At 40.8% G+C, this 25,410-nt stretch overlaps 1 protein-coding gene and 1 long non-coding RNA gene across 3 annotated transcripts in view; both read right to left on the bottom strand.

Moving 5' to 3' along the window:
- LOC117529379 overlaps positions 1–25,410 on the bottom strand; it is an 883,736-nt gene that overhangs the window by 125,709 nt on the left and 732,617 nt on the right. The gene's annotated exons all lie outside the window — the stretch shown is intronic.
- si:ch211-241b2.5 (programmed cell death 1 ligand 1) lies at positions 1,828–24,583 on the bottom strand. 2 transcript variants are annotated; one of them, XM_034192130.1, is made up of 10 exons: positions 24,511–24,583; positions 23,685–23,744; positions 21,518–21,780; positions 18,925–19,021; positions 17,137–17,403; positions 10,242–10,352; positions 6,847–6,924; positions 5,360–5,410; positions 5,142–5,268; positions 1,828–2,494 (listed from the first exon to the last, which is right to left on the bottom strand). In XM_034192130.1, the coding sequence occupies exons 1-10, from the start codon at positions 24,515–24,517 to the stop codon at positions 2,023–2,025; spliced, it is 1,533 nt and encodes a 510-aa protein (XP_034048021.1). In that variant the 5' UTR covers positions 24,518–24,583; the 3' UTR covers positions 1,828–2,022. The 2 variants fall into 2 exon arrangements, with proteins under 2 accessions (XP_034048021.1, XP_034048023.1); XM_034192132.1 differs by lacking the exon at positions 6,847–6,924.

Here is a 25,410-nt window from a genome sequence, read left to right as displayed (position 1 = left end):
ATTTTTCGAACCGTGTCCACTTCGATGTGTCTCACAGGTTTAGAAAAAATTTTGATCAAACAACGCGCCAGTCTCTCAGCAACTTCTCAGACAAAGGAATTCCGACGAGGGGCTGGACGACTCCTCCCACAAGGAGTGCTCACAGGCGAATGACGTCACCGACAGGCGTGGAAAACCCACGCATGCGCACGAGGGTTCAAGCATGTCTGACGTAAAAACATATGAATGAAATCCATATAGTTTTTGAAAAAAATAAAAAGGACCTATACTTTATTGACAGACCTCGTATACTCAACAAAAATATAAACGCAACACTTTTGGTTTTGCTCCCATTTTGTATGAGATGAACTCAAAGATCTAAAACTTTTTCCACATACACAATATCACCATTTCCCTCAAATATTGTTCACAAACCAGTCGAAATCTGTGATAGTGAGCACTTCTCCTTTGCTGAGATAATCCATCCCACCTCACAGGTGTGCCATATCAAGATGCTGATTAGACACCATGATTAGTGCACAGGTGTGCCTTAGACTGCCCACAATAAAAGGCCACTCTGAAAGGTGCAGTTTTGTTTTATTGGGGGGGGATACCAGTCAGTATCTGGTGTGACCACCATTTGCCTCATGCAGTGCAACACATCTCCTTCACATCATCCGTGAAGAGAACACCTCTCCAACGTGCCAAACGCCAGCGAATGTGAGCATTTGCCCACTCAAGTCGGTTACGACGACGAACTGGAGTCAGGTCGAGACCCCGATGAGGACGACGAGCATGCAGATGAGCTTCCCTGAGACGGTTTCTGACAGTTTGTGCAGAAATTCTTTGGTTATGCAAACCGATTGTTTCAGCAGCTGTCCGAGTGGCTGGTCTCAGACGATCTTGGAGGTGAACATGCTGGATGTGGAGGTCCTGGGCTGGTGTGGTTACACGTGGTCTGCGGTTGTGAGGCTGGTTGGATGTACTGCCAAATTCTCTGAAACGACTTTGGAGACAGCTTATGGTAGAGACATGAACATTCAATACACGAGCAACAGCTCTGGTTGACATTCCTGCTGTCAGCATGCCAATTGCACGCTCCCTCAAATCTTGCGACATCTGTGGCATTGTGCTGTGTGATAAAACTGCACCTTTCAGAGTGGCCTTTTATTGTGGGCCGTCTAAGGCACACCTGTGCACTAATCATGGTGTCTAATCAGCATCTTGATATGGCACACCTGTGAGGTGGGATGGATTATCTCAGCAAAGGAGAAGTGCTCACTATCACAGATTTAGACTGGTTTGTGAACAATATTTGAGAGAAATGGTGATATTGTGTATGTGGAAAAAGTTTTAGATCTTTGAGTTCATCTCATACAAAATGGGAGCAAAACCAAAAGTGTTGCGTTTATATAGTCGCAACGTATATTATCGTTTGTTCTGCATCACATGTCATATGCATGCATTTATCTTTTGCACCGTGTAGTCCTGCACGTCTCTGTTGATATCGCAGCCTTGAAGCGAGGTTGTCTGAGGTTTGATGTAGGGAGTTTGGGCTAGCAATCACAGCAAACCCACAGATAAGCTTTGTATTAAACCTTGTAACCACCAGATGCACAGGATGTTTGCTTCCACTCAAGGCGTCTGACAATGTCACTATGACACTATGATAACACCATCTATTTGACTGTTTGAATGAATAAAAGGATGCTGAACACAGGGAGACAGTTTGACAAGAGTCGAGAGAGAGGTGGTGACTGCTCTGAGACTGCTCTTCCCTCTGCATGCAAATTTTACTCATGTAAAATTACTGCATGTATCCACTGTGGCCATTTGGAACCAGGACAGATTTAAAGAAAAACAGTCTTTTTTTGTGGTTTATATGCATTTATGTGGTTTTCCCAGCTATGACACACTTTGCAATAATTTTACAGCTTTTACACAGTTGAGACAAAATATCACAGCTTAACAAAATAACACAAAAATGTGTATAAAATGTAACTTATGCTGCTTTGTGTATCTATTGGATCAGTACACCACAGTTTATATGTGGAGCTTCAGCATCCTTATTGGTCCAACTGCATCCTTGAGTTTGGGGCAATTGTGAGGGCAGGCCAGCACCAGAACCCGACACCCCGCTCTCTCACTTAAAAACTTCCTTAAGGACATGTCAAAAAGCTGATTCCCTTCTTTGTAGCCATCCAGCAGAAGCAGGGCATCGTCCGACCCGTTCAGCAGCACCATCCTCAGCCTGTCCACTGTTGATTCGCTGAGACAAAGCTGCGTTTTTACCTCCTGAAACAAATCAGTCTTCACTTTGCTGCAGTCCAAACAGAAGATGAGGCGAAGGTTTGTGAAGTCAGGGACATTAGAAGAGGCGTGGCTCAGGCCTGTGGTCCAAGAATATAGCAGGATTTGGACTACAGTTGTCTTCCCGCTGCCCGGGGCTCCCTCAAGCAAAACGGTCTCTCCAGCTTCTGGGAGTAAAGAGTGAAATTCCACAGGATGACCATCACTGCAAAAACAAGATGAACTCTCATTAAGAGTTACACACAGTTACAGTCAGGTCTGGTCCAAAAGTAATTGGACAGTGAGTATTGTTAGAATTGTGCGTCTATACAAGGAGCACAACTTTCTCATTTCTTTCTTTAAAATTATTGTATATGAGCTTCTATGCATAAGTAACGAAAGCAAATTCAAGTTTGGGCTATCTTTAGAAAGGTCCACCCATGAACCCATGTTTGTACACTTGTACAAAGTTTATTTTTCTGAATATGGTCAAAGTTGCATAGCACTCTTAGCTTTAAATAAATTCTTAGCATTTGTAAGACATCAGCATTGATTAGCTTCTATTGCTGAGTCATCATCCTTTTTCCCTTTTTGTTTATTATTCAGCCAGGGTTCTAGTTTTTGGAAATCCACCCAAATACAACAGAGTATAAACATTTCAAAGTTAGTCATGGGTGAACATTTTTGATCAAATGCAACAAAATCATTGATTATCATTGTTTGTAGCAAAGCTGATCAGGATATGATACAGGACTATGGGGTTACAAAAACGTTGAATCCCTAGTCTATACAGCACCAAAATTGAGATGAAATGTAACAAAATCTGCTTGTGCTAATTCAAGAGGTTTTCCAAGAATATCACATTAACAATTTAGGAATTACATTGCTGTTTTTATACACAGTAACCCTATTTTCAGAGAGCATAAGTAGTGTTGTAGTACTTAAGATCATTCTGAGACCACTTTGTGAAGGTCTCGTACTCATTCTCACACATATAGGACCTAAATATATCACACAGTGTTCGACTCGCAATGATCCAGTCCTGGTCTTCATGCAGTCTCACCCTCCCTTATGGCCCCTTCACACATAGTGCGAATTTGGTTGATTTGCGCATAAAGTGCGCACGAAGCAGGAATCGTGCAAAACGTGTAAAATTGCAGCTGCCTCGTACACGTGTTGTTACAACGATTTGCGCACACCAGCAGCTGAAAGACAGAGTGTGCGCTGTGCAAGCCCATCGAACCCTCTCACGGCAGGTGTCGGCCAAATTCCAGGTGATACACAAGAACATCTAACACACTCATTTGGCACTTAGAAAATGTGTGGCCATTCGCTACAGTGAAACAGACGGATCATATTTGTATTGCCCGCTTGATAAGAGGGATTCAGTATAATGCGATGTTTTTATATGGTGTGTGATTTTATTTTTTTTAAATACGTCCATGTCCTTCCTGATATCAGGCAGTTTCCTGCTCCTTTCACTGGCCAGTGATGGTAGCTCAATGCTAAGGTTTCTGACTTGCAACCAGAGGTTTTGGAAAGTGCGGGTTCAAATCCTGCAGGTGACATGTATTTTTAATTTTTTATTTTCACAGCAGCTGTGTGATGTGGTTACACATTGCACTGCTGCTCGCACTGTGTTTCCGCGTGCACGAAACCATTGCAACATGTATTTTTTACTTATTTTTTCTTGACAGCAGCTGCGCGATTTTTAACTACATCATGCAGCTGCTGGCACTGTGTTCCCGCGTGCATGAACCGTCGCACCGGCATTGTGCACGCCTGCCCGTCGGCTCGATATTTCGTGGTGCGCTCATACGAGCTGTTCCAACGGGAGTTGCCCTGAGTTGTACATATTTGCACTATGTGTGAAGGGGCCCTTAGTCTTGGTCTTGACTTGGTCTCAACTCCTCAAAGTCTTGGTCTTGTGTCAGTCTTGATGTACTCTGGTCTTAGGCATGATTTGGTCTCAGTTAAGTGGTCTTGACTACATCACTGGCCATACATATTTTGACAAACTAACATGACTCCTAATATGAGGATTAAATCATCACTTTTACAGCCAGATTTCTTTATTCAAGTCAGAGGATGGAAACATGAACATTTCCCAGTTACTGAATATGCCTTTGACTTCATGCATGTTGCAATCATTAAGAAATCAAAACAGTAGGTTACTTTATGGTAAATCTGTCTGGAGTAGGCAGTTCTCGAAAACTGAACGACTGTGCAAGAATGAGACTAGGAAGAGAAGCCACCAAGACAGCCATGACAACTCTGAAGGAGTTGTAGGGTTCTGTGGTGATGAACAGAAAAACTGCATCAGATAACTTTTGTTTTTTGTCTTTTGCATCAGTTTCATGCTTAAGTGGAACAGGGACCGATTTTTATGCAAAAGTTGTGAAATTTCAGATACTGTTTACAAGAAGGTTGCAGTAAAGCCTAGATTTGATCTGTTTTTCATATGAAAATCTTTCTCTGTTGTGTTCATCTGCATACCAACTAAAAACAAGCATATGATTTGGAAATAATACACCCAATAAGAAACAGTGAGAAAAGGACTGGGCCTAGTACTGATCCTTGGGGGACACCACAAGCAAAATTGCTTCTGTTATTGTAACCAGCTGACCTGAAACTAAGCAAAAACAAGTTTTTCAAAATATTTGTTTTAAATATGATAAATGTGGGGAAAACATTAATTGAATGAACTGAGAATTACAATATACATGTAATGAGACTTTCTCCAAAGATGTGATTGATTGCCTGGCAAGAGCTATACAATTTGCATTTGTGGTCTCAACCTAATACATGATGTGACATAATATTCTTGATTCTTTTTTTTTTGTTGTTGTTGCTTTTGTGGGGAAATAACTCACTTGTTTTTCAGCCTCTCAGGCAGCACCTCCACACAGAAAGCATCCCAGTATTGCTTCTCATCCTTATTAAACAGTAAGTTGGTGTAATGGTCTTTCAGAAACACCTCCAGAGTTTCCTTTGTATGATCTACAACCAACAAAATCAGTTTAAACAGACCTGTCTCACTTTGTCACAATTATCTGAAAAGACTGATTCTTCAGAGCAATGACTCAGTTACCTTCATTAGAAATCATTTTCTCCTCCTCATTTTCTGTCTTCATTTGGATGCCTGATAGAGGAAAAACAATACTGCTAGAAGACCAGAATTCAGGAAAAGAACATTTACAGAAATACTGAATTATTCAACTTCATTTAAACAGTCAGCAATTCAGTTATGCAGGGTGTGCAAGAGTTCTGCTGGTACTTAGTCCTAATCTCAGTGAAACGTAATGCAATACAAGTTGGACCAAGACTAAGAACCAGGCTCCCAACCACTTCCTGGATTTAGACACATTAATGCATGTGGTGAAGTGTACATCTTGCTGGGAGATTTACTTATTCATGTTTCTGGACTGTCTTGAATGTGCTTATGGCAAATCTCTGGTGATACCAATACCCTTGCAGAAAAGCAAAGGCCTAAGTCTTCAGGTTCCTGGTGGTTCCACTTTTACTCTATGGTTGTGACACTTGGATGCTAACCTGTGACCTATGGCAAAGTCTGGATGTCTCTGGTAGTACTTCTCTGGAGAGTTCTTGAGTACTTCTGGGTGACTTTGTGACAAACAAACTGTTACTTAGGTAGACTCATTATAGGAGGACTACTTGCATTTTGAAGCAACACCAGTTGCAGTGCTATGAACATGCGATGCACTTCCACCAGTATGATCCAGCATGCCGGTGCCTCAGTGTTGAGGATCCCAGCAACTGGAAAAGGTCAAGGAGATGCTGATATATCACCCACTTATAGCAGATAGATGGTTAATTTCAGGAGTTTGTGAGGGACTGGTTATATTTTTGAATGGTTGGCAGAGGTGGAAAGCCTGGTTTCATTGAGTAAAAGTCCTACCCCATATTTGTTCCAACCAGCAACTAAACCCTCTGAATTTCATTAGTTCATCTCTTCAGGAAGGTACATGAGCTAATCTGTGAAATCACCTGTTTTAGGTGCACAGGTAGAAGCAATACACAATTGGACGTGTACTCACTGAAGCCAGGGATTTCCACCTCTGGTGGTTCCCAGACAGCATCCAGGGTGATAGGGTGGTAGATGTGACTCATCATCCAAAGGTTTTAGCGTAAAAAAATGGGAATTTTGCAGAATAAGCTGAATTCTCCACGATAGGTTGAGAAAAATGTGTTGAGTCACATACGCAAAATCCTCCTTCTGGTTTTTTAATATCCAAGATGGCATCCAAACTGGCAGCTACCAAAAATTAGCTAACGGGGCAAGGAACTGCAATCACCTAGATGTCTTGTTGAATGGGTTATCTAATCTTGTGCAAAAGTCAAAGCACTGTGCCTGAGCAGTGAGCTCACAGAGTGAATCTTAGGCAGAGATTTATTTGGTAGATTTGCATCAGTCCCATAGGGCACGCCACATTTGTGCACTTGATTTATCACGCTGACATCATGAAAAAAGGTTACAACCAAAATCAGTAATGATTAGAGTGAGATTTTAGCTGATGTTTGCTAAATCAACAAAAAATAAATCACTGCTAGACTTACAAGTACTAGCCCAACAAGAATTCCCTGGAGTTTTGACCAGAAGATTCCTGGTGCTGGGATTGCCATGAGGGTTGGAACCTAAGTAAAAAGATCAAGATGGTTGGATAGTGTACCTTGGGTGTGTGTATTAAAATATATTCGGTTGTTTTTGTCATTGTTGCAGTTCAACGTGATCCTGTGAATGTTCTCACCTGACTGAGAACAGTTACTTCATTCTCACATATTCATTGACAGAAAACCATTTAATAATACTATTATTGATATGATATAGGTATTTGTTTTGGGGAAATTGGGCAAACTACAAACATGTGCTACTCTGTAAAACCACTGATGCTTATAGCCACAAATTCCCCCGTCACACAAACCAAGACCAACTTGGGTGTTTCCAGTTTTGTTGATTACAGCTCTGAAGTGCTGCCTCATGCTCATGTGAGGAGTCCATCGTAGTCATATGTAAACCCCCACCCCGAGCCAGATGTGATGAACAAAGTTTGTGAGAAATCACAGGTTACTTCCTCTTTTTTCCAAGCTTAGTTGTCTCGGTGTGTACCAGAGACTGTTCTGTTTAACTGGTCTTTACAAAACCTGGTTAAAACGGTCACAGTGAATCGGCATAAAGGTGCAGGAGCCACAACATTTTAACACGGTTTTATTGTCAACAGTCCTGTTGTTTTATTGCTATGGCTCATCCCTTCTTTAGGATCTAGCATATAGGTTTTCAAATATTCTTCATTATTAAGAGATAGACACCAGTTACTGACTGTTGCAAGGTGAAGTCCAGACTGAAACATGTTCCTGCTAGCTGGGGGATTCCATTGGTCTTGAGATCAATGCACTACCAGGTCAGCAAGCCACTACCAGGAACATATTTCAATCTGGACTTCACCTTGTTATATATCTTCCCACCATTTTTGATCTTGGACAGATGTCACAGGTGCATTTAAATATCTTCACCTCCAACTATCTGGTCAACAACCACATCGCCAATTTTAACACAATGAGGATAATAATTTTTTTGTGGCTCCATTTGGGTTTGAACACCAGACTTCTCACTGAAAGACCAATGCACTACTAGGTCAACCAAAGGGGAATCCCTTCAAGCTAAGCTAACAGGAACATACTTCACTCTGGACTTCACCTTGCTACATGACGTAATTGGCTCACGTCTGAGGATTGTGTTTTGGTCCTGGGACCTGTGAGGTCTACATGGGAGCTATTTCAAATCCAGAACTAGCTTGCAGGACAAGTGGGCATCATATAGGTATTGACTAATCTGGCAGTTGTAGTCCATTCTACTGGGACTCTGCTCTTCCCTTCCATTGGTTGCTGTGAACACTGGACTCTATGTTTGTGGTTGTTCAGCTTCAGCATGTCTGTCATTGCAGCATTCCTTATTGCGCTTGTTTTATTTCATTGCTTTGTTTCACTTTTTAATTATGGCCAAAGCAGATGGTCACCCCACTTAGTCTGATCTGCTTGAGGTTTCTTCCTGTTAACACAAAAACACCTGATAGAGTTTTTACTCACATCTGTTGACAAGGTGCTTGATCATGGGGTGAGTAAGGTTTAAACATTGCTCATGTGTAGAACCGCGGGGCAACGTATGTTGTGATTTGACACCGTATAATTACATTTAATCAATCATGACATTATTCTAGAAGAGCCATCCCCTCATTCATACCCATCAATCTGTATGAGAAGATCCAGATTGGATATTTTGGATTTGATGGAGATAAATATTTCCAAAGGTGACAATGGTTGCTGACTGATCTGGAAATGGAGCTGTGAAGGTGTTTCTAGTCTACCGAGCCTAATCTGCTGGCACTGTGCTGAAGGGAAAATGTTCAAATAATCCAGGTTGGTTGTTTCCCCGTGAATTCCAACAAGGAATGCCCCAAGAGGTCAGGATACTGTTATGTAACAGATCTAACCACAGCACCGTTGTGCCACCCAGAGTGAATTCCTATTATAATTGAATAATGCGCTTGGCCAGCCAAGGAGGAAGTGACTCCACCTGTCACACGGCTGTACAGATTAGATGCCACAAGAAAACAAATCTACCAGATGAGCATGTAGGATCAGTTCTGTTTATCTGCTGCTCTGCAGACACATGCCTATGAGTTTTGTTGTTTGTGTACGAGTGATTTTTGTTAAGCATATGTGTGTCTAATAAATTCAATTTCAAATTCAATTCAAATTCATTAACTTAAAAAAAATGAGGTCGATTCCGATGAAATTCTGTTGTCAAACATTTCCTTTAATCCACAGTACATTGTTACCTTATGACATCACACAGATCTTATGCCCTCCTCTGTGAGTTAGCGGTGGTGAGGGATGCGTATCTGCAAGCTCTGTGTGTGTGTGTGTGTGTGTGTGTGTGTGTGTGTGTGTGTGTGTGTGTGTGTGTGTGTGTGTGTGTGTGTGTGTGTGTGTGTGTGTGTGTGTGTGTGTGTTGTCGTTTAGCATGATGTCTTCACAAACCAAACTCAAACAATCTGCCACTAGTGTTTCCTCTTGTCACATCAGTACGTACCCAGACAGCAAATAGATCCGGGCTGGATGTAGTCCAACATCTGGTACCAATCCTGAAAACAGATCTGGTCCAGACAGTTTTTGCACCCTGGCCCAGATCCGGCACGGCTCCACTTTACAGTTCTGGAACAGATCCGGACCAGATCTGAACTGGATCCGCAAAACACCAACTGTTTACAGACCATATCTGGCACGGATCTGGGACAGATGTGGTCCGCATCACAGCACCGTGGCAGGAACATGGGGCATAATGATAAGCAATTTTATCTGCACTTGGTAGAAACTATCCATTAGCGGTTGTAAACTCTGTACTCTGTAATTGTGATCGTCACTGAGGCTTTTTTAGATGCTTATTGCAAAGCGGTTTGTTTCTTTACGACAATCAAGTTTTATAAGTCCAGGGACACTGATCTGTGTGTTATAGATACAAATCAGTGTCCTCGGATCCACGGAACTTACCCCTGTAAAACTTGTTCCTGCCACGGTGCTGTGATGAGGTCCACATCTGTCCCAGATCCGTGCCAGATATGGTCTGTAAACGGTTGGTCTTTTGCGGATCCAGTTCAGATCTGGTCCGGATCTGTTCCAGAACTGTAATGCGGAGCCGTGCCGGATCTGGGCCAGGGTGCAAAAACTGTCTGGACCGGATCTGTTTTCAGGATTGGTACCAGATGTTGGACTACATCCAGCCCAGATCTATTTGCTGTCTGGGTAATCACAACCATTATGTCATGTACTGTACTGTGAATTTTCACATCATATATTACTCAAAAATTCAAATTCAAGTTGAGGAAAATTCCCTCGACAACAAAGTTTCTACATGACATTGTACCATTTGCACTTTTTTATAAATTGCTGGTTACCTTTTTGCCATCGATGCATCAACACCACAAACATGACAGCAAGCAGAACTACAACGGTGCAAATCACAGTGATGACAGTCCCATTTCTTGTGTGGAGTGTTGGTATGTCATCTGTGAAAAGAATGAAAACATGGAAAATTTGTTGTGAAATCTGAGTTTACAATTGTGTTACAGCACCACGTTTAGTGCCTCATGGCTACAATGGAAATCACCAAGTATTCCAAAGGCAGTCAGGTGCAGAGTTCCTGTGAAAGTCCTGACCACGGACACCGACACACTGAACAGGCTCAGACAGGCTCAGGTGGTAGTGCAGGTTGTCTACTGAGTGAAGAGTTGGTGCGTTCATTTCCCAGTTGTTGCTGAGTGTTAAAGTACTCTTGGGCAAGGCACTTAACCTCAAAACTGCTCAAAACCATGTGAATGCTGGGAAAAGATGTAAAGAATTATGCAATGGGTTCACCACTTCCTCTTTTTGTCTTTTGGGACCTTTTTTGTTTTGTCTTTATTTTGAAAGTAACAGTCAAAGTTTGACAGGAAACAGGGTCATGTAGCAGTGTTCAGCCAAACCAGCAACTCAATCTGAGCACAACCCCATAGTATAAATGAAACAAATACTGTCCAGTCAGGTTTCACATTCACAAACCAAAGGGCACTATCTTGTTAATATAGGGCATGATCTTAAGCACAAAATGAAAGTGCTACTTAGAATGTGCATAATCTGAGCAGGCAGCAAAGGGACTGAATTTAGTCAATTAATAATGGGTGTGTTTTGAGAGTCATAGGAATGACACTAATCAAAGTGTTGTCCGTCATCTTTAAGATCTGAGCTGTGTGAGAATCTCGTGCACTGCTATTCAGGAGGCACACTCATGCAACATGTTTTCTGGCAATTATGCTTCAGACTGTGCAAGGGTAGACTAGCAACCAAAGCTCCCTGAGGTGAAGCATGAAGGTGATGTTTTATATTTTTCATCTGCCACGGAGGTAATTTTTTAAACTGTCGGTTGTCTGTGTGTTTGACTGTTAACAGAATAACTTGAAATCAATGCACGGATTTAAACGAAATTTGGTGTGCAGATAGATAATGTTCAAGGAAATGATTTTGGAGGTGATCCAGAACATATTTTGGAAATGAGATCCAGAAGAACACTTGGCACATAGCAACATTTGACTCAAACCTTTGTGAGAGGATGTTGATGAAATGTGTTGAGCAGATGGATAAAGTCCTCGAAAATAATCAATCAATCAATCAATTTTTTTTTTTAAATAGCGCCAAATCACAACAAACAGTTGCCCCAAGGCGCTTTATATTGTAAGGCAAGGCCATACAATAATTATGTAAAACCCCAACGGTCAAAACGACTCCCTGTGAGCAAGCACTTGGCTACAGTGGGAAGGAAAAACTCCCTTTTAACAGGAAGAAACCTCCAGCAGAACCAGGCTCAGGGAGGGGCAGTCTTCTGCTGGGACTGGTTGGGGCTGAGGGAGAGAACCATGAAAAAGACATGCTGTGGAGGGGAGCAGAGATCGATCACTAATGATTAAATGCAGAGTGGTGCATACAAAGCAAAAAGAGAAAGAAACAGTGCATCATGGGAACCCCCCAGCAGTCTACGTTTATAGCAGCATAACTAAGGGATGGTTCAGGGTCACCTGATCCAGCCCTAACTATAAGCTTTAGCAAAAAGGAAAGTTTTAAGCCTAATCTTAAAAGTAGAGAGGGTGTCTGTCTCCCTGATCTGAATTGGGAGCTGGTTCCACAGGAAAGGAGCCTGAAAGCTGAAGGCTCTGCCTCCCATTCTACTCTTACAAACCCTAGGAACTACAAGTAAGCCTGCAGTCTGAGAGCGAAGCGCTCTATTGGGGTGATATGATACTACGAGGTCCCTAAGATAAGATGGGACCTGATTATTCAAAACCTTATAAGTAAGAAGAAGAATTTTAAATTCATTTCTAGAATTAACAGGAAGCCAATGAAGAGAGGCCAATATGGGTGAGATATGCTCTCTCCTTCTAGTCCCCGTTAGTACTCTAGCTGCAGCATTTTGAATTAACTGAAGGCTTTTTAGGGAACTTTTAGGACAACCTGATAATAATGAATTACAATAGTCCAGCATAGAGGAAATAAATGCATGAATTAGTTTTTCAGCATCACTCTGAGACAAGACCTTTCTAATTTTAGAGATATTGCGTAAATGCAAAAAAGCAGTCCTACATATTTGTTTAATATGCACTTTGAATGACATATCCTGATCAAAAATGACTCCAAGATTTCTCACAGTATTACTAGAGGTCAGGGTAATGCCATCCAGAGTAAGGATCTGGTTAGACACCATGTTTCTAAGATTTGTGGGGCCAAGTACAATAACTTCAGTTTTATCTGAGTTTAAAAGCAGGAAATTAGAGGTCATCCATGTCTTTATGTCTGTAAGACAATCCTGCAGTTTAGCTAATTGGTGTGTGTCCTCTGGCTTCATGGATAGATAAAGCTGGGTATCATCTGCGTAACAATGAAAATTTAAGCAATACCGTCTAATAATAATGCCTAAGGGAAGCATGTATAAAGTGAATAAAATTGGTCCTAGCACAGAACCTTGTGGAACTCCATAATTAACTTTAGTCTGTGAAGAAGATTCCCCATTTACATGAACAAATTGTAATCTATTAGACAAATATGATTCAAATCACCGCAGCGCAGTGCCTTTAATACCTATGGCATGCTCTAATCTCTGTTATGGTCAACAGTATCAAAAGCAGCACTGAGGTCTAACAGAACAAGCACAGAGGTGAGTCCACTGTCCGAGGCCATAAGAAGATCATTTGCAACCTTCACTAATGCTGTTTCTGTACTATGATGAATTCTAAAACCTGACTGAAACTCTTCAAATAGACCATTCCTCTGCAGATGATCAGTTAGCTGTTTTACAACTACCCTTTCAAGAATTTTTGAGAGAAAAGGAAGGTTGGAGATTGGCCTATAATTAGCTAAGATAGCTGGGTCAAGTGATGGCTTTTTAAGTAATGGTTTAATTACTGCCACCTTAAAAGCCTGTGGTACATAGCCAACTAACAAAGATAGATTGATCATATTTAAGATCGAAGCATTAAATAATGGTAGGGCATCCTTGAGCAGCCTGGTAGGAATGGGGTCTAATAAACATGTTGATGGTTTGGATGAAGTAACTAATGAAAATAACTCAGACAGGACAATCGGAGAGAAAGAGTCTAACCAAATACCGGCATCACTGAAAGCAGCCAAAGATAATGATACGTCTTTGGGATGGTTATGAGTAATTTTTTCTCTAATAGTTAAAATTTTGTTAACAAAGAAAGTCATGAAGTCATTACTAGTTAAAGTTAATGGAATACTCAGCTCAATAGAGCTCTGACTCTTTGTCAGCCTGGCTACAGTGCTGAAAAGAAACCTGGGGTTGTTCTTATTTTCTTCAATTAGTGATGAGTAGAAAGATGTCCTAGCTTTACGGAGGGCTTTTTATAGAGCAACAGACTCTTTTTCCAGGCTAAGTGAAGATCTTCTAAATTAGTGAGACGCCATTTCCTCTTCAACTTACGGGTTATCTGCTTTAAGCTACGAGTTTGTGAGTTATACCACGGAGTCAGGCACTTCTGATTTAAAGCTCTCTTTTTCAGAGGAGCTACAGCATCCAAAGTTGTCTTCAATGAGGATGTAAAACTATTGACGAGATACTCTATCTCACTTACAGAGTTTAGGTAGCTACTCTGCACTGTGTTGGTATATGGCATTAGAGAACATAAAGAAGGAATCATATCCTTAAACCTAGTTACAGCGCTTTCTGAAAGATTTCTAGTGTAATGAAACTTATTCCCCACTGCTGGGTAGTCCATCAGAGTAAATGTAAATGTTATTAAGAAATGATCAGACAGAAGGGAGTTTTCAGGGAATACTGTTAAGTCTTCTATTTCCATACCATAAGTCAGAACAAGATCTAAGATATGATTAAAGTGGTGGGTGGACTCATTTACATTTTGAGCAAAGCCAATAGAGTCTAATAATAGATTAAATACAGTGTTGAGGCTGTCATTCTCAGCATCTGTGTGGATGTTAAAATCGCCCACTATAATTATCTTATCTGAGCTAAGCACTAAGTCAGACAAAAGGTCTGAAAATTCACAGAGAAACTCACAGTAACGACCAGGTGGACGATAGATAATAACAAATAAAACTGGTTTTTGGGACTTCCAATTTGGATGGACAAGACTAAGAGTCAAGCTTTCAAATGAATTAAAGCTCTGTCTGGGTTTTTGATTAATTAATAAGCTGGAATGGAAGATTGCTGCTAATCCTCCTCCTCGGCCCGTGCTACGAGCATTCTGACAGTTAGTGTGACTCGGGGGTGTTGACTCATTTAAGCTAACATATTCATCCTGCTGTAACCAGGTTTCTGTAAGGCAGAATAAATCAATATGTTGATCAATTATTATATCATTTACTAACAGGGACTTAGAAGAGAGAGACCTAATGTTTAATAGACCACATTTAACTGTTTTAGTCTGTGGTGCAGTTGAAGGTGCTATATTATTTTTTCTTTTTGAATTTTTATGCTTAAATAGATTTTTGCTGGTTATTGGTGGTCTGGGAGCAGACACCGTCTCTACGGGGATGGGGTAATGAGGGGATGGCAGGGGGAGAGAAGCTGCAGAGAGGTGTGTAAGACTACAACTCTGCTTCCTGGTCCCAACCCTGGATAGTCACGGTTTGGAGGATTTAAGAAAATTGGCCAGATTTCTAGAAATGAGAGCTGCTCCATCCAAAGTGGGATGGATGCCATCTCTCCTAACAAGACCAGGTTTTCCCCAGAAGCTTTGCCAATTATCTATGAAGCCCACCTCATTTTTTGGACACCACTCAGACAGACAGCAATTCAAGGAGAACATGCGGCTAAACATGTCACTCCCGGTCCGATTGGGGAGGGGTCCAGAGAAAACTACAGAGTCCGACATTGTTTTTGCAAAGTTACACACCGATTCAATGTTAATTTTAGTGAGCTCCGATTGGCGTAACCGGGTGTCATTACTGCCGACGTGAATTACATTCTTACCAAATTTACGCTTAGCCTTAGCCAGCAGTTTCAAATTTCCTTCAATGTCGCCTGCTCTGGCCCCCGGAAGACAAATGACTATGGTTGCTGGTGTCGCTAACTTCACATTTCTCAAAACAGAGTCGCCAATAACCAGAGTTTGATCCTAGGCGGGTGTGTCGCCGAGTGGGGAAAAACGGTTAGAAATGTGAACGGGCTGGCGGTGTACACAGGGCTTCTGTTTAGAACTACGCTTCCTCCTCACAGTCACCCAGTCGGCCTGCTTTCCCAGCTGCTCGGGATCTGCCAGAGGGGAACTAACGGCGGCTAAGCTACCTTGGTCCGCACCGCCTACAGGGGCCTGGCTAGCTGTAGAATTTTCCACGGTGCGGAGCCGAGTCTCCAATTCGCCCAGCCTGGCCTCCAAAGCTATGAATGAGCTACACTTATTACAAGTACCGTTACTGCTAAAGGAGGCCGAGGAATAACTAAACATTTCACACCCAGAGCAGAAAAGTGCGGGAGAGACAGGAGAAGCCGCCATGCTAAATCGGCTAAGAGCTAGTAGCTGCGCTAAGCTAGCGGATTCCTAAAAACACGCAAAGTGAATAATGTGTAAATAATTTAGAGGTGATTCAGCAGAAGGAGTGCTTTAGTTAAGGCACGTGAAGATTACACTGGGAAACAAATCGTTATCTAGATAACTAGATCAATCTAACTGCACAGATTAAACAGCTAACAGATACAGCAAAACATCGCTGTGCTCCGGAACAGGAAGTGATACAATACCGCAGTGAGAGCCAACCACCAGTAGAGGCAAGCAAGGGATTTTATTTTGAATTTGATATGTTCCAGTGATCCGCAACATATTTTGGATCCAGGATCCAGAAGCATTTTTCAGCAATATGTGACCTTGGCGGAGTTCTGTGCTGTCTCAATTCTTTATAGTTCTGTCAATTCAATTCAATTCATTTTCATCTGCATTGTGAACCTGCTTATGTAAGCTGCATCTGAAGTTCACACTGTATAAATACAGAACAACTCTTCGCTCGACTTTAGATCAGCATTCTGGTGGTCTGTGGTGCACTGGCGCTGGGTGTGAAATTAACAGCTGTGTCAGTTGTGCTCGTGCTGCGCCACGTGTTGTTTTGTCCCATATATAAGATAGGGTCCAAAGTGTCTTTTTGGATAAACATCAGCTACTTTCTCTAACCAGCATCCAGCAGACAGTCACTGTGCTCTCTCTGCATTATGCTGACTTAGAAAAACACATCCTGACTTGGAATGGAAACACTGTGAGTGGGCCCATAACGTGTCTCCACTGCTGACGGAATCACATTTGATGTCTGACATTCTGAGTTTTCTGTCACAAAAACACACTGCAAACATAACAGGAAATGAGCGTAATGGTAGTGATGACAGTATATGTTCTTCTCTTGATCAAAACACCCACAGCTTCATGGAGATTTTCTTTCCCGTGGCAGATACAAACAGGTTCAACTCGACTCTGACTGAAGATTTTTGGCAGGTTGTGTAGGGAGCTCTAAGTGAGAGCAGGCAGGGCTCTATCCCTGATTATACCTGAGTGTTGAAGTGTCCTTGACAAAGACACTGAACATCTCAACCCGTTTGGCACATTACCACCTTCAACCCCACGCAAAGCATTCGGAAAACGAACAGCAAGCAAAAGTGACACCTCCTACAACAGGTTCAGTGGAAACACCAGCGTTACAGAAAATCAAAAACTGTAGGAGACAAGTGAGGGAAGCCACCAAGACACCTAGGACAACCCTGAAGGAGATTGTTACATGCTGTTAAAGAACACGTGGCCTTACCTGGAATGTGAAATGTTGCAGAGAGTCCATCTTTTGTGAAGTTACACGTGTAGCTGTTTTGCTTCAGAGTTGTGACTTTTATTTGACTGGTGACTTTGTAAAGTTGGTCTGGAGTTGGTACAGCAGTGGTGTTGGAGTTGATTCGTTGTAAGTGTTCATCCATCCACTCAACAGCCGTTCTGGGATATCCGTCGGACTGACAGGTTAGCACCACTTCGTCCTCCTGTGTAGCTTTCTGAACACTTTTACTCACTTTTTTATAAGGTGCTGGAAGAAATTCAGAGAGACAAAAAGTGGCTTTTGTCATGTAGCTATAAATGAACCTTGAGTATTTAGATAAATTCCTGGAACACACTGTTCACTCAAGCCTCACTTTATTGCCAATAAGCAGAGACAGTGATATAGACTGAGGGGGACTAAATCCTCCTCCTAGAGTAATGTAGGCTATACAATGAGCCATGAAGGATCTCAGTAAAGAAGCTTGTAGACACTTGGGTCAGGGATCATGCCCTATTATCACACTTCATCTCATCCACAACACTATGGAATCACCTTGAGTCCCGATGGAAAGCACCAAGACAAATGGTCCATCTCCACCCCTTGAAAGTAACCATCTATGTGCTGCAGCCAGGTTTTATCCTTGAGTTACATTATCTTGGTCTTCTTTACAGCCCTTTATCTACTTGGCTAATCTTCTGATGCTCGCATCAAGCCCTTGAACAACTCTTCTTTTTGTATCAAAGCCATGATGCTAGGATGATGGGATTTAGTATAGGTTCACTTGTGGGAACACATCCAGGCTAGGTCTATAACCATGCGCTAGTGCAAGCACTCACCCTGGCTCTTGGTTGATAACCACCCAGGAAAACAACTACTCTATCCCTAAACTCCCAAAACTAGCCACCTATCTGCTGCAACAAGGTGATACATGGGTGTCTCCTTGGACTTTTCTATTGCTGGGGTCCTCAATACTCACTCTCCTGCATGTTAGATCACGCCCAGAGACACACACAACAAGGCCATGGCATCATCGCATCACTGACGTTCCCTCACAGTGCTGGTAATATGACTTGTTTGAGTCTCCCTAGTTCACTGTCTCCTAGTCTTGGTCTTCGGGTACTCAAAGTACTGCATGTTTTTCTTTTCTTCAGTCAACTACTGGCTGAAAAACACCTGACTGAGCTGATCTAGGCTGAGTAGATCAAGTACAAACAAAAATTGTACAGTGCTTTGGGTTTTGAAAATCAGGATTGAAAAACACTATGTTAAGGAGACTCAAACAAGGCATAGGGTCATTATGTGCAGTTACAACATGGATAAATTGAAAATGTCAGTACTTTGGGTCCCTAAGACGAGGAGTAACTATTGCAGAGCTACTTAAGGATCCTCCAGAGAGACCTAGTCACCACTTCTAGTTAGAAAAATATATACAACCCTGATAGCTGTGGCAATAGATCACGAAAGGAAGAACATGGAGGAGAGTTTCTGTGTTTGTTCACTTTTTTTTTTTTTTAAACGGGAAAAGGTACTAACAATACCACATTATAAAAAGACGTTCAGAATAGAAGAAGCAACATTTTAACATTTCAAAAATTTCATTTAAAACATCACTTTCTCCAAAGTGTGTTGCCAGAGAAGTTATTTCTGCACTAAAGCTTTCAGTTTCAAAATGAATTATACTCTTATATGCCCAGAAATGACCATTCCAACACTTTTGGTGATTGTGAAATGTCATTCTTAGAATGAAACCACTCATGATTTCTTTTTAATCCAAGAATACAAATTTACCTTCAACAGACAAAACCACTGTCTTATAATCAGCTCCTTCTTCTGTCTGCACCAAACACTGGTAGACTCCAGAGTCATTAATTCTGAGCATGGACACCTAAAAAGAACAAAAATAAAAGTAGTCCTCATTTCTGTATTCATAAAATTTTACAAACAGAACACATGATCAAACCATTTGTGATTGTTCAATCCTCAACATAATATTCTACATGATTGCTAATATACACTCAACAAAAATATAAACGCAACACTTTTGGTTTTGCTCCCATTTTGTATGAGATGAACTCAAAGATCTAAAACTTTTTCCACATACACAATATCACCATTTCCCTCAAATATTGTTCACAAACCAGTCTAAATCTGTGATAGTGAGCACTTCTCCTTTGCTGAGATAATCCATCCCACCTCACAGGTGTGCCATATCAAGATGCTGATTAGACACCATGATTAGTGCACAGGTGTGCCTTAGACTGCCCACAATAAAAGGCCACTCTGAAAGGTGCAGTTTTGTTTTATTGGGGGGGGGGGGGGGGGGGGGATACCAGTCAGTATCTGGTGTGACCACCATTTGCCTCATGCAGTGCAACACATCTCCTTATAGAGTTGATCAGGTTGTCAATTGTGGCCTGTGGAATGTTGGTCCACTCCTCTTCAATGGCTGTGCGAAGTTGCTGGATATTGGCAGGAACTGGTACACGCTGTCGTATACGCCGGTCCAGAGCATCCCAAACATGTTCAATGGGTGACATGTCCGGTGAGTATGCCGGCCATGCAAGAACTGGGACATTTTCCTTCCAAGAATTGTGTACAGATCCTTGCAGCATGGGGCCGTGCATTATCCTGCTGCAACATGAGGTGATGTTCTTGGATGTATGGCACAACAATGGGCCTCAGGATCTCGTCACGGTATCTCTGTGCATTCAAAATGCCATCAATAAAATGCACCTGTGTTCTTCGTCCATAACAGACGCCTGCCCATACCATAACCCCACCGCCACCATGGGCCACTCGATCCACAACATTGACATCAGAAAACCGCTCACCCACACGACGCCACACACGGTGTCTGCCATCTGCCCTGGACAGTGTGAACCGGGATTCACCCATGAAGAGAACACCTCTCCAACGTGCCAAACGCCAGCGAATGTGAGCATTTGCCCACTCAAGTCGGTTACGACGACGAACTGGAGTCAGGTCGAGACCCCGATGAGGATGACGAGCATGCAGATGAGCTTCCCTGAGACAGTTTCTGACAGTTTGTGCAGAAATTCTTTGGTTATGCAAACCGATTGTTTCAGCAGCTGTCCGAGTGGCTGGTCTCAGACGATCTTGGAGGTGAACATGCTGGATGTGGAGGTCCTGGGCTGGTGTGGTTACACGTGGTCTGCGGTTGTGAGGCTGGTTGGATGTACTGCCAAATTCTCTGAAACGCCTTTGGAGACGGCTTATGGTAGAGAAATGAACATTCAATACATGAGCAACAGCTCTGCTTGACATTCCTGCTGTCAGCATGCCAATTGCACGCTCCCTCAAATCTTGCGACATCTGTGGCATTGTGCTGTGTGATAAAACTGCACCTTTCAGAGTGGCCTTTTATTGTGGGCAGTCTAAGGCACACCTGTGCACTAATCATGGTGTCTAATCAGCATCTTGATATGGCACACCTGTGAGGTGGGATGGATTATCTCAGCAAAGGAGAAGTGCTCACTATCACAGATTTAGACTGGTTTGTGAACAATATTTGAGGGAAATGGTGATATTGTGTATGTGGAAAAAGTTTTAGATCTTTGAGTTCATCTCATACAAAATAGGAGCAAAACCAAAAGTGTTGCGTTTATATTTTTGTTGAGTGTACTTAGTCTGCAAGGTTCTGTCTTCGTGTTTCTGAGAAAGTGTTGAATAATTTCTTTAATAATTACTTTTACAGTTTCCTCTTACATGTAAACATAGAGAGTAATGTGTGTTTACATTGTGTGAAAAGTTAGTGGGGCACAATTCAGCTAATCCGCTAACAATTCATGAAGCTAACTTCTTCGATTAGTTGAACTGTGCCCCACCAGCTTTTCACCTAGTATAAACTCACATCTTTATATTTACAAGTGCTAGGAATTCAAACAAATTGAAGTTAGCTTTGCTAATTGTGGTGGCAATTAACGAAGCTAACTTCTTTGTTCGCAGTTTAGCTTTTCAGATAACTTTGAAAACCATTAGCAGGCTAATTACCTTCCAATAAATTTAGTTCTGCTATCTCAAAGTCATTTAACCTTTCAGCAAAATAAAGTTTAACAGTCTAGATCTATATAGTGTCTTACAGCAAAAAAAACAAAAACAAAAACTAAGCCACATTATCTATAGCTACAGCTAAATGTATTAGCGGTTTTTATATTTTAGTATTATCCCAACTAATTTTTAAGTAAGCACATCAGCAGTTATCAACGCCTACTTTTAGGTTAGCTGTGGCTACTACTGGTGAAAAGAAAGGCTATTTCCAATAGGATTAAAAGGTGACAAGTATTTATTGAAGGGAATTTTACACAAAATACAACATTACTTAATTTCAGAGCATGAGTGACATATGTGTGCCAGTAATGACCTGTAACTTGGCCCAACCCTCCTTCAGCAGCTTAGAGAGAAGTTTCACTCTGCCCCTATAATCTGGGTACTGAGAAGCTAGATTTTCCACGCCGTTGTCCAGCTGATACACCTCCCGGGTCACTGTGGACGTGATCCAGTGCCAAGTCACTTTCAGCCCAGAATAAGGATTTGATGGAATAGGCTTAAACCTACAGCCCATCACAACATCTCCTCTTATCGTCGATGTGTACGTGTTCTGTTCTGTTTCAACAGTGAACAAGACTGTGGAGACAAAAGGAAAGGTAATGGTCACGTCACACCTTTGGATTTGTTTGTTTGATTGTTTGTTTTTGGTTCTTATAGACCAAAAAGTAAGAAAAAAAAGCCAAAAACCAAAGACCTTCATTTCTGGTTCCCATTCCTGTTCTGGCTCCTATGCTGTTCAATTCTTGCTTGGACTGGGTGTTGAGTAGGGTTGGGGGGACCAGCGGCTTGGGTATCTTTTTTGGCGAGGAAAGGTTTACGGACCTTGACTTTATGGGTGATACGCTAATCTCTGAGAAATCAATGCCCTGATTTCAACACTTGAGAAATTGATTTTGCAGTTGTCCTGGATTCAAGATGAAGATGCAGACTTGAGAAAGTGTCCAACTTGAGAAATTTATCACAGCAGTGACATTCATGTCTCTACGCACTCAGCCTTTGAGCTAGAGACATTTGAGAAGATCTCATGGAGTCATGATGTCACTGCACAGAGGTTTTTGCTATGCTGATACCTTTGCAAGGGAAAAAAGGACCACTCGTTTATGGCCCTGAAGCTTTCTGTGTTACTGTACAGTTGTGAGACTTGGACGCTAACCAGTGATCTATGGCAGCCACTGGTTGTCTTTGTTACTAGGTTTCTTCAGTGTATCTTTGGGTATTTTTGGAATGACTTTGTGAGCAGTTATTTAGGGAGACTAAAGCCACCTTGACACTTGCACAAATTTGATTCTCGCACTGCCGTGCAATTTGTTGTGCCAATGTGTTCTGCTTTGTCCCGCTTGACACCACACTATATAAAATATTACCTACAGCTGCAGGTTGTCTCATGCTTATGGTGTGGTGTAGAACACATTTGGAATCTTGTATCAAAGGTAATTATTTATAATATATATATATAGTAATGGTTTCGTAAAACAGTGATGAGTAAAACTGTAAAACAGTTTTCATTCCTTCTTATGAGTTAGATACTGCATTTGTAAATTTATGTTTGTTATAGATGTAACATCTCTTCATAGTCTAAATTCAGGTTCAGATGCCCATTGACACACAGAGACAGAGTGTTTTTGAATTGGTTGCGCAATGTTCATGATTAGTTCATGCAAGTGGCATGAAATTTATGCATGACAATAATTTGAACATTTCAAAATTTTCTTTGGCACACAACTGCACACAGTTCATGCACAGTTTATAACAGTTTACGACGAGTTTGCTCACTGGCTCGCAACATTGTCAGGTCGCAAGATTGCGTGCCAGTGCAGGGATCAAATTCGTGCCAGTGTCAATGTGCATTAAGATGAGGAACATGACTTGCATTGTGAAGGAATATCAGCTACCACATTTTGGCCATATGGTGTGTTTGTCTGTGTACAATCCTGAGGCATACAGATGCCTGAGTTGAGGACTCTATTGAAAGGAGAAGGCCAAGGGGATGACACTTTTATGAGGTCGAGATGGGCTGGTTATCTCCCTGAATGGTTGCTATCCAGGGCCCATGGCAGATGCACCCACATCTGACCTGAACAGAGCGATGCAAGCCAGGTAAAAGTAAATTTTAGTAGTTTAAAATTGTTTAATAGCTATCTTTCAACAAATGTTTTCTCCTTGCTTTTATGGGAACTGGATTTTTTTTTAATCCTTTGAAAATGTCATTTTTTATTATATACTGAAGTGCTTGTTCATGATTGAGGTGAAATTTGTAGATCGTAAAGATGGTTTTTAAGCCTGTAAACAAAGGTTGCAACAAAAAGATGAAATCAACTGTTTTCATCAGCAGCAACAACGTGCTTTAATGTACTTTTATTCTAAAGCTGTGAAGCGTATGCTGACGATGTTATATGTATGTCTTTACTCGACTGTATTATTTCGTATTAATAAATTCTATGTGTGTCAAACAGTTTCACGTACAGCGTGGAGTTACATACCTGAGAAAGATGGCTGAAACATTACTGGTAAAATTAAGAGGAGGGTCCAGTCCATTTGACCTGAAGAAGAAATGTTGAAATCACATGCTGTGACATACAAAAGTCATTCCTGAATTCCGCATGACTCAGTCTGGATGACAGTTAAAGCAGCAATTTTTTTTTCCATCCTAGTTATTCTTATGAAGAAACTGCATCATCATCATCATAATCTTGCCGATTAGAGCATGCAACCTATTAAGGCTGCAGCTTCTGGAGATATCTCAGAAGTTATTGTTTTCTTGTGACTATTTAATCTGATAATGTCGTCACATCTGACTTCCGTAAAACTGATTTTAAAAGGCATCATTTATTAAAAATATATTCATGTAAAGCATCTTAAATATATATTTTAGAATGAGCCTGGAAACAAATCCTTAATAATCTGATAATATTTTAACAACTACAAAACCACTTTATTTATTATTTATTTCACAAATAATCATCTCCTCAACTGCTGGGAAAAGCCAATTCACAAAGCCATGTTATCCACTTATATACATCATTATATATAATTAACATACATATTTCAAGAAGCTTCCAGTTGTTATTTGTGTGAATTTCTTTCATTCACATTAATTTAATTTAAGGATTAGTCATTTAATAGTCTGGCTTCAGATGGTAATGGAATAAAAATTGCAAGAGCTCTGCAGAACATACTATACAAAAGAAAAGAGTGATAAATGTTGGCAAAAATATATAAAATTAAGCAGATAAATTAAAAAAAATAAATAAATAAGCAAAAAACAATGACAATAATAATAATAGTAATAATAAAGTTTGTACCTACAGTTCATTAGACAGGAGGATGTGTTTTCATTTGTTCTTTCCTTCTTCCTTGCTCTCTGAATGTGTTCATTGTAAGCTGTGACTTCATATAAAAACACTTCCTGCTCAAAGCAGCTCCACCTCCTAGACCTTTTACAGCTTTGTTTACAACTATGGGGAAATACCATTTTACTGGAATTTGAAATATAAGACTTACTGGTATATCTGTTGAAACTGTCATCAAGAGCTTTATTAATATTTATATACTAATAAGCACAGAAGTCTATGGCTCAGTCAGCACTGGCTCGGTGGCTTCCCAAAGTTGTCTCCTTATTGCCCTCACTTTTGGACATCCACAAACAGATTTACTGTACAGTACTACACTGTTTGAATGTCTTAATAATCAACATAAATATACTGGGACTTGAAATATTATATATCCGCCCACTGGATTTGTAAAGAAAACTGGCTGTGAATGTGATTATTTAGTTGTGTTCTGTTATATTAACAGATTTTATTATTAGTTTAATTTAAATCATATCACAGATTTGTTTTCACTGTGAGTTGAAAAGGCATAATTTTAGAAATCTTAATATAGAGAAGCCTGAATTTTTAAATTTTGTTTGTATTTTTTATTTTTTTTCTGTCATAAAGTAGTTAAAATGTGTAAAAGTGTAAGGGCGGACAAACGTTTGTATACCTCTATATAAACAACAGATAGTTTTCAAAGTTTCATTATTTTTTTCATACTGTTATAATTTTAGTTTATTTATTTATTGAGGCACTTTGTAGTTTTTTCTGTATGCTATAAGCATGCAGAGATAATAAAATACATAACAGCGATAACATAACAGCAAAAAATCATAAAATTTCAAGACAAAAAATAGAAATTACTGTACAATTTAAACAAAGTTAAAAAAAA

This window comes from Thalassophryne amazonica, chromosome 17 (genome assembly GCF_902500255.1).
Source record: "Thalassophryne amazonica chromosome 17, fThaAma1.1, whole genome shotgun sequence".
Classification (NCBI taxonomy): domain Eukaryota; kingdom Metazoa; phylum Chordata; class Actinopteri; order Batrachoidiformes; family Batrachoididae; genus Thalassophryne; species Thalassophryne amazonica.
Note: the sequence above shows the minus strand (reverse complement) of the source record. Positions and strands in the feature narration are given on the sequence as shown.

Bases quoted from the DNA above. Each gene is read 5' to 3' on its own strand.
- si:ch211-241b2.5 (XM_034192130.1), bottom strand. The intron at 19,022-21,517 runs GTCATTACTGGC...TGTTCTTTTTAG, and splicing joins AGGGTTGGGCCAAGTTACAG to GTGTCCATGCTCAGAATTAA. The intron at 5,269-5,359 runs GTAACTGAGTCA...TGTTGGTTGTAG, and splicing joins GAAAATGATTTCTAATGAAG to ATCATACAAAGGAAACTCTG.